At 37.7% G+C, this 12725-nt stretch overlaps 1 protein-coding gene across 6 annotated transcripts in view; it reads right to left on the bottom strand.

The window, feature by feature from the left end:
* The window catches only part of LYST (lysosomal trafficking regulator), a 194911-nt gene that overhangs the window by 48058 nt on the left and 134128 nt on the right, over positions 1–12725 (bottom strand). For 5 of the 6 annotated variants that reach the window (XM_040464863.1, XM_040464864.1, XM_040464865.1 and 2 more), the window contains 7 exons: positions 8937–9113; positions 8105–8181; positions 7771–7959; positions 4950–5095; positions 4765–4864; positions 3501–3562; positions 1546–1601 (listed from right to left, as the gene is read on the bottom strand). In XM_040464863.1, coding sequence (XP_040320797.1) covers positions 1546–1601; positions 3501–3562; positions 4765–4864; positions 4950–5095; positions 7771–7959; positions 8105–8181; positions 8937–9113 — 807 coding nt within the window. The remainder of the gene's footprint in view (positions 1–1545; positions 1602–3500; positions 3563–4764; positions 4865–4949; positions 5096–7770; positions 7960–8104; positions 8182–8936; positions 9114–12725) is intronic. The other variant, XM_040464862.1, reaches the window with a different exon arrangement.

Below are 12725 nucleotides of genomic sequence, written 5' to 3'. Positions count from 1 at the left end.
ACTATTAAAAAACAAGAGTATTTTTAGGAGAGTTTTAAAAGGGGGAAATGTCATCTTTTGGATCCAGAAAAGTGTTGGCTCGTGTATCAACTATTAAGTTCCCTGGTTGCTAAAAAGAGACATCTTGAAAAATAATGTGACCATACTTTTACTAGCTGGGATAAATGCTGTGGCAATTGCTACATAAATCACACTAAAGAATGCCTACTCAATTTTGGGGGCTATATTAAATATTTTCATGACTTTTTTCATATTATTTATTTTACAGCAAAATTTTATGTTTTAGCTCATTATTTTTTGAAATAAAATATGTATTCACTATTAAACCACATGTATTCTTATTTAGTATATCTTTAGGAATTCCTGGTCTTAGAAATTTTCTGAAACAAAAAGCCTATTTCTCTTACTACGGGGATCTCTAAACAATATTTTAATGGTCTACAAACTGATTCAGATGGATAAAAATATGTGAATATATATATATGTATATATATATACACACACACACAAAATATGTGAGCTAAGAGTCATTTCTGTAATTTTCTGATTAATATCAGTACTTCCAGTAGAATAAAAATTATGATACCAAGACATGTGACTATCAGGATTAGTTAAGTTATTCAATTATACAACATTTTCCTTTCTTTGTGAAGGTAAATATATTTGATAGTGAATTGGGAGTGGCAGGGAGTAGTTTTTTGTTGCTACTGAGAACAGGGATAGAAGGAATAAATTAAATAAATTAATTAAAATAATAGGAGCACTTTATTGTTTTCATTTTCATTTTATTTTTTAAAATAGTTTTTAAAGTTTTTCTTTTAATTCCAGTTCATTGCCATACAATGTTATAATTAGGTCCAGGTATACAATATACTAATTCAACTGTCCCCTACAGCCCCTGTGCCCATCTCAAGTGCCCTCCTTAATCCCCATCCCCTGTTTCCCCCTTTCCCCCCCCCCCCAACCTCCCCTCTGGTACCATCAGTTTGTTCTCCATAGTTAAGAGTCTGTTTCTTGGTTTGTCTCTCTCTCTCTCTCTCTGTCTCTCTCTTTTTCCCCTTTGCTCGCTGTTTTAACAGGAGCACATTAGAATCTAAATCATAATACTAACTGCTATGAGGTCAGACTGTAAGCCAGAGGAGATGGTATGGTCTTTTTAAAAATATCTTTAAAAGGGGGCGCCTGGGTGGCGCAGTCGGTTAAGCGTCCGACTTCAGCCAGGTCACGATCTCGCGGTCCGTGGGTTCGGGCCCCGCGTCGGGCTCTGGGCTGATGGCTCAGAGCCTGGAGCCTGTTTCCGACTCTGTGTCTCCCTCTCTCTCTGCCCCTCCCCCATTCATGCTCTCTCTCTGTCCCAAAAATAAATAAACGTTGAAAAAAAAAAAAAAAAAAAAAAGAAAAAAGTTTGGAATTAAGACCAATCTGCACACCAGAGTGACAATATATGAACTCTCCTAGTTCTACCTGTTTGCCAGTTATAACAAATTTATACATTTTGGGAATTTGTCTAGGTTTATATAGGTGCAAACTTAAGCCTCTACTCACCGAACTTTCAACTGTATCAGAAGCATTATCTTCCACAAAATACATTCCACATTTACCTATAGAAAGTAATGGGATATGAGTTTAAAACTATATGTGCACTATTATCATTTTTGATTACAAATATGACCTCTGGAGTCAATTGGCCTGAATTAAAATCCCAACACCCAGAAACAGTTCCTGTCACTCAATAAATATATATTTTTTAATGTTTATTTTTGAGAGACAGAGAGAGACAGAGCATGAGCGAGGGAGGGGCAGAGAGAGAGGGAGACACAGAATCTGAAGCAGGCTCTAGTTTCTGCGCTGTCAGCACACAGAGCCTGATGCGGGGCTCGAACTCATGAACTGGGAGATCATGATCTGAGCTGAAGTCAGATGCTTAACTGACTGAGCCACCCAGGCGCCCCTCAATAAATATTTTTTAATGGTATCCATGAGATTTTGGGCAAGTTGTTTAACTTCTTTGTGTCTTTACTTAATGAAAAAAAAGGGGGTGTGGGGTGCTTGGGTGGCTCAGTTAAGCGTCTGACTCCTGATTTCGGCTCAGGACATGATCTCATGGTGGGGAGATCAAGCCCCGTGTCAGGTTCTGTGCTGACGGTGTGGAGCCTGCTTGGGATTCTTTCTCTCCCTCTTGCTCTGCACCTTCCCTGCCCGCACTCACACACACACGTATGTTCTCTCTCTCAAATCAAAACAAAACAAAAACCCCTAAAATAATTTTTTAAAAGAGGGGTGGAGGAAGAGGACTTTATTTCACAGGGTTAAAGTGGGAATTAAATTAGAATGTATGTAAAATGCTTATAACGGTGTTTGGCACTCAGTGTTAAAAAAATGTTGGCCATTTATTATTGCTACTCTTCTTATATGACTAATACATTAATTTTATTTTCTCACACATTAACTGAAGTCAACTTGTAAACAAATTTTCTAGTCTAAGAGGAAGACTTAATTTTTATTTAAACACTCAATAGGGCAGAATAGACCTTAGAAGACAGCCCCCAGTTTTCTCTGCTTTATAGGCTGGCTGTGTTAGCACATGTCCCTACACCACGTATCCAAATGGTGGGAATTTCTCTGGGGCTCCGCCCTGTGTGCCGGTCACCCGTGAGCACTGAGCACTGTTGGCTCAGAGAAGGGAATCACTTGCATCCTTGTGACCACAGTGCTTAGTCCTGGCCAGCCTGAAGCTCTGCATGTTGAGCCTTGGAGGCTGTAGCTTCAGTCTACGACTCTCAAATTGGAGGGTACATCAGAATTGCTGGAGGGCTCATGAAATGCAGATTTCTGGGGGTGCCAGAGAGTTTCTGACTCCACAGGTGTGGGCCGGGGCCCAAGAATGAGCATTTCTAAGAAGTTCCCATGTGATGCTGATGTTCCTGGCCTGGAGACCAGGCTTTAAGAAAACAACTGGCCTGTAGTATACAAATTAGTTCTTTAAGGGAACAGAGATCTAGTGGTACAACTTTATTCCTTCATATCTTGAGGAAAAGATTTCTCATTGAATGTAATCATACAGATATCCAAGGATTGACAACCTTGGCCTTTCTCTCAGAAGCAAATAGGGAGTATAAATTATGAACTATCTCAAGGTGGATGTATTTCTTATGCACAGGTGTATCTTTTAAAACAGCAGGCATGTGAGTATATCAATAATTCCTCACTTTAAAAATCAAAACTTATATATAATAAAAGGAATGTTTAAATACAAAAATGTGTACTTACGAAAAAAGTCAACTTTATAAAAATTAAAAGGCTATTCATGTGCTTTTTAGAAAATAAGATTGCCACTTCCTGACATTTGTAAGTCATATAATGTTAAGGCAAAATTACTGATGTGATGTTAGAGAGAGTTTATTTGATTCAATGGCATTCTGCCAAACAATGCTTCAAATTGTCTAAGAATAAAATAAGGCAGGGTGAATATGTGTAAAACTCTTCAAAATGTGACTTACCTAGTAACAGCTCACCAGCTGTCTCTCTAGATGGTGCAACACTGATACATCTTCGATTCACTCTGTCAAAACATATATAAAATTACTATGATTAAATGTTTTGACCAATTTTAGAAAGTATATAGTATAAGCTTTATTTATCTAGTTAAAGATTTCAGCCCAGCACACTAGAGTTTCAAAAGCATGAGACGTCTTGCCTAAACCCACATGAAAATATTATCTTGTATTTTAACATTCTGGTAGAGGAGAAAATGAAATTTTTAGAGAAGGCTCGGAATTCCTGTGCCATGTATACAGGATATAGGCATTCAGTTTTTTAGGAGAAACTTTAATATTTTGTATTTTCTAGTAATTATGCAAACATTGGGTCATGCCTCTGGTATTTCAAACACATGAAAGCATCCTAGTATTCTAGGAAAAACGGGATTTAGACTCAGAAAAGTTCTTCTCCTCTTTAGACAAGGAACTCACCTCCTTCGAATCTCAGGTTTTCATCTAATAAACGGGCAGGGAAATTATCATTAGTGTCATAATGATAACCTGTTGTTAACATACAAGGACCCATTTAATACTCAACAATACTCCGGTACTTTGGGCATTATTCCCTTCCTCATGTAACAGATATGGACATGGACACAGGAAGGCTAAGTAACTTGCCCAAGATCAGACATCTAGTAAGACAAGGAACTAAAATTTGGACCTTCAGTCACCGTTAGATGGCGTCATGCGGAAACCATACCCATTTCACAGAGACCTTAGGACCAGTCAACTGCCAAGATACACACGTGCAGACAAGGGCCAGAGCACGGTGACTGAAGCCCAGTGAGTCCTCGCCATCGAGGATGTCTTTTCCTTTTGGATTTTAGCCATTCGACTGTGTCCTCTCTTGAGCCATATTTAGGGCCTTTCCTAAAACCCCAGCAATTATCTAAAACAAATATTACACAAACACTACAATAAACTATTTAAAAAAAATTTTTTTTTAATGTTTTATTTATTTTTGAGAGAGAGAGAGAAAGAGAGACAGAGCGTGAGCAGGGGAGGGGCAGAGAGAGAGGGAGACACAGAATCCGAAGCAGGCTCCAGGCTCTGAGCTGTCAGCACAGAGCCCAATGTGGGGCTCAAACCCATGAACCAGAGATCATGACCTGAGCTGAAATCAGAGCTTAACTGACTGAGCCACCCAGGCGCCCCTACAATAAACGATTAAAGTCTTTCTGACTCCTTCAACAAAAGAGAGAACATCTTATGGATTCACACTTACCTTATAGACTCACTTGCAGCTTTGTCTTTTACCGTCGAGGAGAAAGAAGAGTGAGTTTTATCTTCAAACAGGAAAGAGAGTGGTGGTTTGACCACATCTGCTAAGGAAAAAAGTAGGTATTATCTTTATCTGATAACTACAGTTATCTGCTACATTTGGATGCTGAGTCAAGAAGTCATTATTACCTTCTGATTTCTGTCTATCCCGAAGGAGATACTTATTTGGAATAGTTAAGTAACATCTCTGTAAACGTCTCCTCTCTCGATTTGGTCCTTCTGTTGGATCCAGTTGCCAGGAAGTTGGATAGTACAGGGGATCATACCAGGCCACTCTGCAAGGGGAAATAAAAAAATGTTTTAAGTGGCAATCTATAGTACTTGGAGCTGTAAATAAAATCATTACAGAAATTAAATAATCAAAAGTGATCTATTCAGTTAAAACCCTCAACTGGTCACGTAATTAGACTAGGAAGTGCATAAACATAGACAATAGAATAAAATAGAAAGCATAGACAATAGAATAATATAAAAAGTAAATGTCCTTCTGCTCCTGAACCCCGGCCTTCTAGTCCCTGCCTGGAGGCACACTCTGCCACTACTTTCTTGTTCCTCATAAATTTTTAAAAAGATATATCATGACTACTCTCCTTTAGCAACATGTATGCTTTAGCAATACATTGGACTTAATATGGCTAAAGAAAAAAATCCATTTCCAAGTTAAGTTTCTATATTTCCCATTTTTCCTACTATCTAACAAATAAATTGGTTCATTTTTGTAGTACAAGCCATATTTCTTAAGATGTTTAAAAAAAGTTAATATTTTATTTTAATTTTTAATAAAAAATGTTTAATTATTTTGAGAGAGAGAGTGCACTTGGGTGCATATGCGAGTGGGGGAGGGGCAGAGAGAGAGAGAGACAGAGACAGAGACAGAGAGAGAGGGAATCCTAAGCAGGCTTCGCACTGTCAGTGCAGACCCAATGTGGGGCATGAGCTTGCAAACTGTGAGATCATGACCTGACCCCAAATCATGAGTTGGACACTTAACCTTAACTGAGCTACCCAGTCGCCCTCAAAATAAGTTAATATTTTAAATGAAAAAATAGAGAACCGTATTGAATATATTTTCAGAAATAGATAAGAGAAAAAAAATCACCCTTAATCCTACTACCCTAAACATACCACTTTCTGGTAGAAATTATTTTTTTCCTTTTTAAAAATTGCAGTTATAAGTATTACATATATACATTTCTATACTCTTTCTTCTTTCACTGGACATACTTTAATCTTTATTGTCACCATTGAAAATGGCTGACTAACGCATGGAGGGGGTGCATCATAATGTATTTAGCAATTTTACCATTGTTATATACTTGTTTCCAGTTCATTCACTAGCATAAACAATGCAGAGATGAAAACCTTTACATTTACTGCCTTTATATATTTTGAATATTTTCCTTAGGACAGAATCACCAAAATAGGATAACTGGAGCTAGAAATAAAATGGTTACAGGATTCCTGATACATGCTGTCAAAGTGTGCAAAGCCACCGGACCTCTGACCATGGGCTACGATATACATTTCTTCCTGCTCTGGGTATTAGCACCTAAAAAACTTTATAACAGAAAAGGTAAAATATGGCTTGTACCATATTTTATGGTAAGATGGTAATATTTCAAGGTTTTAAAAAATCAAATTAGTCTCTGGCCACATGGAATATTTTCCTGTTTGTTGTTGTTTCTATTTGTCTCATGTAGAAAAGTGTAATCACATCTTTTGCTCAAACTTTTCAGATCTTATAATTTACTTTTAAGTTGGCATGAATTTTTAAAACCATAAAAATATTAACTCTGTGGGGGTACCTGGATGGCTCTGTAAGTTAAACATCTGACTTCAGCTCAGGTCACGATCTCATGGCTCGTGTGTTTCGAGCCCCACATCAGGCTCTGCGCTAACAGTGTGGAGCATGCTTGGGATTCTCTCTCTCTCCCTCTCTCTCTGCCCCTTCTGTGCTCTCTCTCTCTCTTAAAATAAGTAAACTTACAAAAAAGTAAAAAAAAAGTTAATTCTGATTTGCTGAAAATAAATTTTCATTTTGTTGCTGTTGTTATAGTTATTAAATACACTGGAAAAAATTAAAACTCAAATCTATTTTTTTTTTTAACATTTATTTATTTTTGAGAGACAGAGTGAAATAGAGCATGAGCGGGGGAGGGGGAGAGAGAGAAGGGGGACACAGAATCCAAAGTAGGCTCCAGGCTCTGAGCTGTCAGCACAGAGCCCGATGCGGGGCTCAAACTCATGGACCTTGAGATCATGACCTGAGCTGAAGTTGGTCATTTAACTGACTCAGCCACCCAGGTGCCCCTCAAATCTATTTGTTTCTTCTTGGTAGTTTGTTCTATTGTGTTTGAGCTTAAAAAGTTATCCATCTATTGGAGTTGATAAATGCCCTATTTTCTTCCACTTTATAAACTTAATGAATTGAATTCTTTTGCTCACCTGGAATTTTCTTTAGTGTATAATGTTTAGTCCATTTTAGCACCCCAAGTCATGCTAACCAGTTATCTTAACCAAATTTAGAGAACACCTTAATTTTCCTCTTTTCATGATCTGTGATGCATCGTCTAAGTTTTATTATTAAAGTCTTACCTAGAAAAAGATCTATTTCCCAACTATCCCGTTTCAGTGATTTCTCTATTCCCCTGCAAAGGTTATATTTTAAAATTAAAGTCAACATGTAGATTCTATTATCTGGAAGAGCTAATGCCTCGCTTTCTCAGTATCCCTGCCCACCCGCCCCCGCCTTGTCCCTAAGAATTAAAAAAAAAAAAAAAAAGATTCTTACAGGATTATATATAGATTTCATTATTTCATGATGAAAGAAATCACAAGTGATTAAACAGAAAATATTTCAACTAATGAAATAATGCTGTGAACGTTTATTCTGAAATGGAAATAGCGTCTGCCATCACCATAGAAAACAACAAAGGCCCACTCTGCTTACCTATCATGCGTCAGCTGTTGGATAAGCTCCTGCCAGTGTCTGCTGGCACTCAGATCTACCTTGTACATGCCTCTGATATGCTGGATCACCTTTTTCCTCTCAATTCCCTGGGACAGAGATACTGCCTGGGTGATATCTGCGGCGATCTTAGATATATCCTTTGATTTTGAATCCAGACGCTGAAAGAGACTAAATAAACAAGCGAGGCTGCTCGTAAGTGAAGCCTAAGTGGGACGTTAAGGAGCTATGGAAGCAGGATACTTGAAAACTAAAAGTATGTGTGAAGTCTAGTGGATTCAGAAAGGCATGACTTTTAGAACACATAAAATCCTACCTTTGTTGGTTATTGTTAACTGTTTTCTGCCAGGTGTCTTTATTAGTACCTTCTTCAGTTTCATATTTCTTTTGTTCCTAAAAGATTTGGATAATAATATGCAATATGAAACTAATTGTTTATCATTTAACACTGGCACAAAGGCCAACAAACTAATTTCATTTTTTATTTTTTTTAATGTTTATTTATTTTTGAGAGAGCATGAGCAGGGGAGGGCCGGGAGAGGGGGCGGAGAGAGAGAGAGGGAGACACAGAATCCGAAGTAGGTTCCAGGCTCTGTCAGCACAGAGCCTGACGTGGGGCTCGAACCCACGAACTGCGAGATTATGACCTGAGCTGAAGTCGGATGCCCAACCGACGGAGCCATCCAGGTGCCCCCCAACACACTAATTTTAAAACCAAGTTAATAAAGGAAAAAAATAATGTCTCCAGGAGACCAGAATATTAAAATACAATAGCCACAAAAATAATCTGATAATTTCCCTTTGCTTCTACACAATCTGGGGCACAGATATTGGGGTGGGAGAATTAAATGGGCTGCCAGACCTAATGCCCAGGTGCTTGCTTCCTTATTTGTTTCGAGGCGGATGCTTCAACTTGCTCGTCACTATAAAAATCTTTCCTTCACCGAAAGCTACCGAAAAGGGATGAGGATGACAACAGAGGATAAAACACTCCTTGCAATAGCCTATTTATTCTCTCATAATAAAAAAACATCATTTCAATAAAATTCATCATAAATGATATTCCACAATAAAAAAATCTTTCACTCTTTCACTACATTCATTGGGATCTCCTTAGAAAACCCGGTCTTATGATTTCACTGACTCACCTCTTTGATCATTTTGATAAGGTCTGCTTTTGTTGGTGCACTGGGAGGGAGATACTTATGACCACACAGTTTTAGAGCATTCATAAGCAATTCCGCTGAGCCTAGTTCTTCTTCAGTCAATTCATCTTGGTGATTATGTATCAACTCTGACAAATACAAAACTAACTTGGCTCCATGCTTTAAGAAAAAGAAACACTTTTTTAAGTCATACAGTATTTTTATTTCTTACATTTAAATTGTTTCATAGTGGTTAAGTTAAATTATATACTAGATTTATTTGGTGGCATTGGGTTTGAATAAAGAAGCTGCAAGAGACATGTTGGGGACAACTGAAAAAATTTGGTTATGCATTGAAAATATGATGACATGAGGGTGTAAGCTAATTTTGTTAGGTACGATGATGTTATGGTTATGTAAGAAAATGTCTCTTGAAAAAGATTTCTGTAATTTACTTTAAAATACTTCAAAACAGAAATGATGTCAATATGATAAAAATACTACCAATTGTTAAATCTAAGTGATGGCTATATATTAATACTCATTATACTATTCTCCATTTTTCTTATGATATTTGAAAATTTTCATTGTAAAAGGTAAAAGAAAAAAGAAAGAAAAAGAAAAGAAGTAAGAAAAGAAGGAAAAGAAAAACAAGCAAATGAGCTTTGGGGGAAAATTTTTTGGAGGGGATTTGCTAAAGAAATATAGGAAATAATCTTGGGATAAAGGAAAATATTTCTTAGTTTTCAGAGAAAAAAAATGAACTGGAAGGGAAACTCTCCTCTGAACCTTCAGGTAAGAGAATTATGCTTATTTATTCTTTCTGCTTTGATTTCTGGTTGGTAGAATAGAAGTTGGTGAAACTTCCAGAACAAAACCCGTTTTTGGATTAGCTTCTAAGTACTCATTACTCCCTAAGGGACACAAAGGTGAAAAACTCTAAAACCAGTGAGACCTCAGCACTCAGTGGTCTGTGCATGTCCAGAGAAGGGTTGATCTAGGCCAGTCTTTTATGAACTGCCCTATAACCGAAATGAGAATGTTACTCAAGGTAATGACAACTGTCTTTCATAAACCTACACCTATTTTAAGTGGCCTTCCATGCTATAGATCTTACACCTAACTGTTATGTGTACACTATGTGTTATTTCAACATTAATTATGCCAACAAGTGAAACATGCAGAATTTTACTTTTTACAAATTTACACTGATACAAATACTACATTTGGCTTTATGACATTTTAAACTGTGAACAGTATTAAATGTCAACAAATGAACTTGAGAACTCTTACATTGTGGGTGATATTTAAATTAACACACTGAATCGCATCGTGTCATTTCCCAAAAAACATAAGATGAACATATGCGATGATGGAAATAGCAAAGCTCATTTTAATGCAACATTTTAATTTAGTCAGGAGACAGCTGCTACCTGACCAAAAGAGAAAAAAGAACAGACACTCTACGAGTAAAAGGCCAGAAGAGTTGGCAAATAAAGAGAAATAGTAAATGGCTAGACTATTTTCATGTGTGTGTCTTAAAGGTAATGCTCTTCATGTAATCTAAAAATAGTTTAGTTCGGGGCACCCGGGTGGCTCGGTCGGTTAAGCGTCCAACTTCGGCTCAGGTCATGATCTCACAGTCCGTGAGTTCGAGCCCTGCGTCGGGCTCTGTGCTGACAGCTCAGAGCCTGGAGCCTGTTTCAGATTCTGTGTTTCCCTCTCTCTCTGCCCCTCCCCTTTTCATGCTCTGTCTCTCCCTGTCTCAAAAATAAATAAACATTAAAAAAAATTTTTTTAATAAAAATAGTTTAGTTCAGTATTCAGTGACATTCTCAAATCATCTTGAAAAACTATAAAAAATGTTTTTATTCATCCTGAATATCCAAAAAAACCACATAATTTTCTTAGACACTTAAGGTGTTTCTAGAATCTCATGCTAACACCTGATCAATAATTTATTGATTGTAGTTCCTGGGTCTAGAAAAGGTGTTATTAGGGATGGATGCAAAAAAGGAAAAATCTTGTTTTCAGCCCTCAAAATACTGATTTAAGGAAATGAATCTATTAAACACAAATCCTTAGAAAATAATAAAACACTAAAATATGTGAAATAAAATTTTCCGGGATGTGTCTAAGAAGGAAGAGCTCTGAATGGACTGAAGAAAGGGGGGAAGGTTTTGAAGGTGGGGCAAGGGCGACGGGCATATGGAGAAATTGACAGACGGGTATACAGACGGACAAGGAGAGGAGGGAAGGTCCTTCGTGCTGAGCGGACAGCACGAATAGAGCAGCATGTCAGTAAGGATACATAGGATGGGCAGAGGTTACAAGAGACAAAGATGAGCTGATATTAAAAGAGGAGGAGCTACAGACTGAGGAATTAATCAGACTCAAGTAATAACAACAGGAGAGAGGCGTTGGGCTTTAAAAATCAAGCAAATTCCAAATGGAGCTTGTAGGCAGCTCTAAAAGGCACAAGATGGTCCCTAAACACTGTTATGAAAAGATCTCTGTGAGGTATTGTTTAAAGGGAAGAAGAGTGTGCATAGTTCGCTATCTTTCTTTGTGTTGAGAAGGGGGGATGATATATACACCATGTCTGTGTGTACACCCTCTCTGAATGTGCCATGTTTCAGCTTTGATTTTGGAACCAGATAGACATTTCACATAATTAAAAACGAAGTTGAACAAATAAAACCCAATGGAATCCCTAAAAATAGAAAACCAATGGGAAAAAAAAGAACATCATTAGTTAGGTGAAGTTGGTGGCATAATCGAATAGAGAAAATTATTTGAAGTGCTTTTACAATACTGTATTTTCATGGTACACTAAGGACAAGAGAATCATGAAGAATTCTTAATCTGCATTCACTGGGCTTGTTATTAGTGATAATGTTGGTCATCTTATTTTGAAAACGTTATATATACAGAGCAAAAAAGATAGAGCAAGTAAGTATCCTGATGGCCTCAGGAATCAAGAGTATCCACATTAATAAAAGGAAATACAAATACGAAATTCAAGAAAATGTGAAAATATCAGTATGAACTCATGATTCATTTTTCTTTCTAAAAAGATATGTATTTCCTAGCTTTGTCCTAGCTGAGAAGAAATGACAACCAAGCAGAAATGAAGGTACTTAGTCCCCAGATTTGTAATTTCTAAAACTTTTTTTTTTTTATTTTTTTTTTCAACGTTTTTTATTTATTTTTGGGACAGAGAGAGGCAGAGCATGAACAGGGGAGGGGCAGAGAGAGAGGGAGACACAGAACCGGAAGCAGGCTCCAGGCTCTGAGCCATCAGCCCAGAGCCTGACGCGGGGCTCGAACTCACGGACCGCGAGATCGTGACCTGGCTGAAGTCGGACGCTTAACCGACTGCGCCACCCAGGCGCCCCTCTAAAACATTTTTAATGCTAATCTTTTTTTTTTATTATTTTTTTCCTTAATGTTTATTTATTTCTGAGACAGAGAGAGACAGAACATGAGCGGGGAAGGGGTAGAGAGAGAGGGAGACACAGAATCAGAAGCAGGCTCCAGGCTCTGAGCTGTCAGCACAGAGCACGACATGGGGCTCCAACTCATGAACAGTGAGATCATGACTTGAGCAGAAGCCAGATACTTAACTGACTGAGCCACCCAGGTACCCCTAGATTTGTTATTTCTAAATACCATTATCTCATGAAAAGGAAACAGAGGCTTCTTGGGGAGAAGTCTGCTTCCAGATCTGGGAAGGAATGTGCAAGATGAGTCAGGACATTCTTGTGTTCCAGAAAGCAAAGAAGTTAATCG

Source organism: Herpailurus yagouaroundi, unplaced genomic scaffold (assembly GCF_014898765.1).
Source record: "Herpailurus yagouaroundi ecotype Mexico unplaced genomic scaffold, PumYag 530, whole genome shotgun sequence".
NCBI lineage: Eukaryota > Metazoa > Chordata > Mammalia > Carnivora > Felidae > Herpailurus > Herpailurus yagouaroundi.
This window is presented reverse-complemented; position numbering and strand designations above follow the sequence as displayed.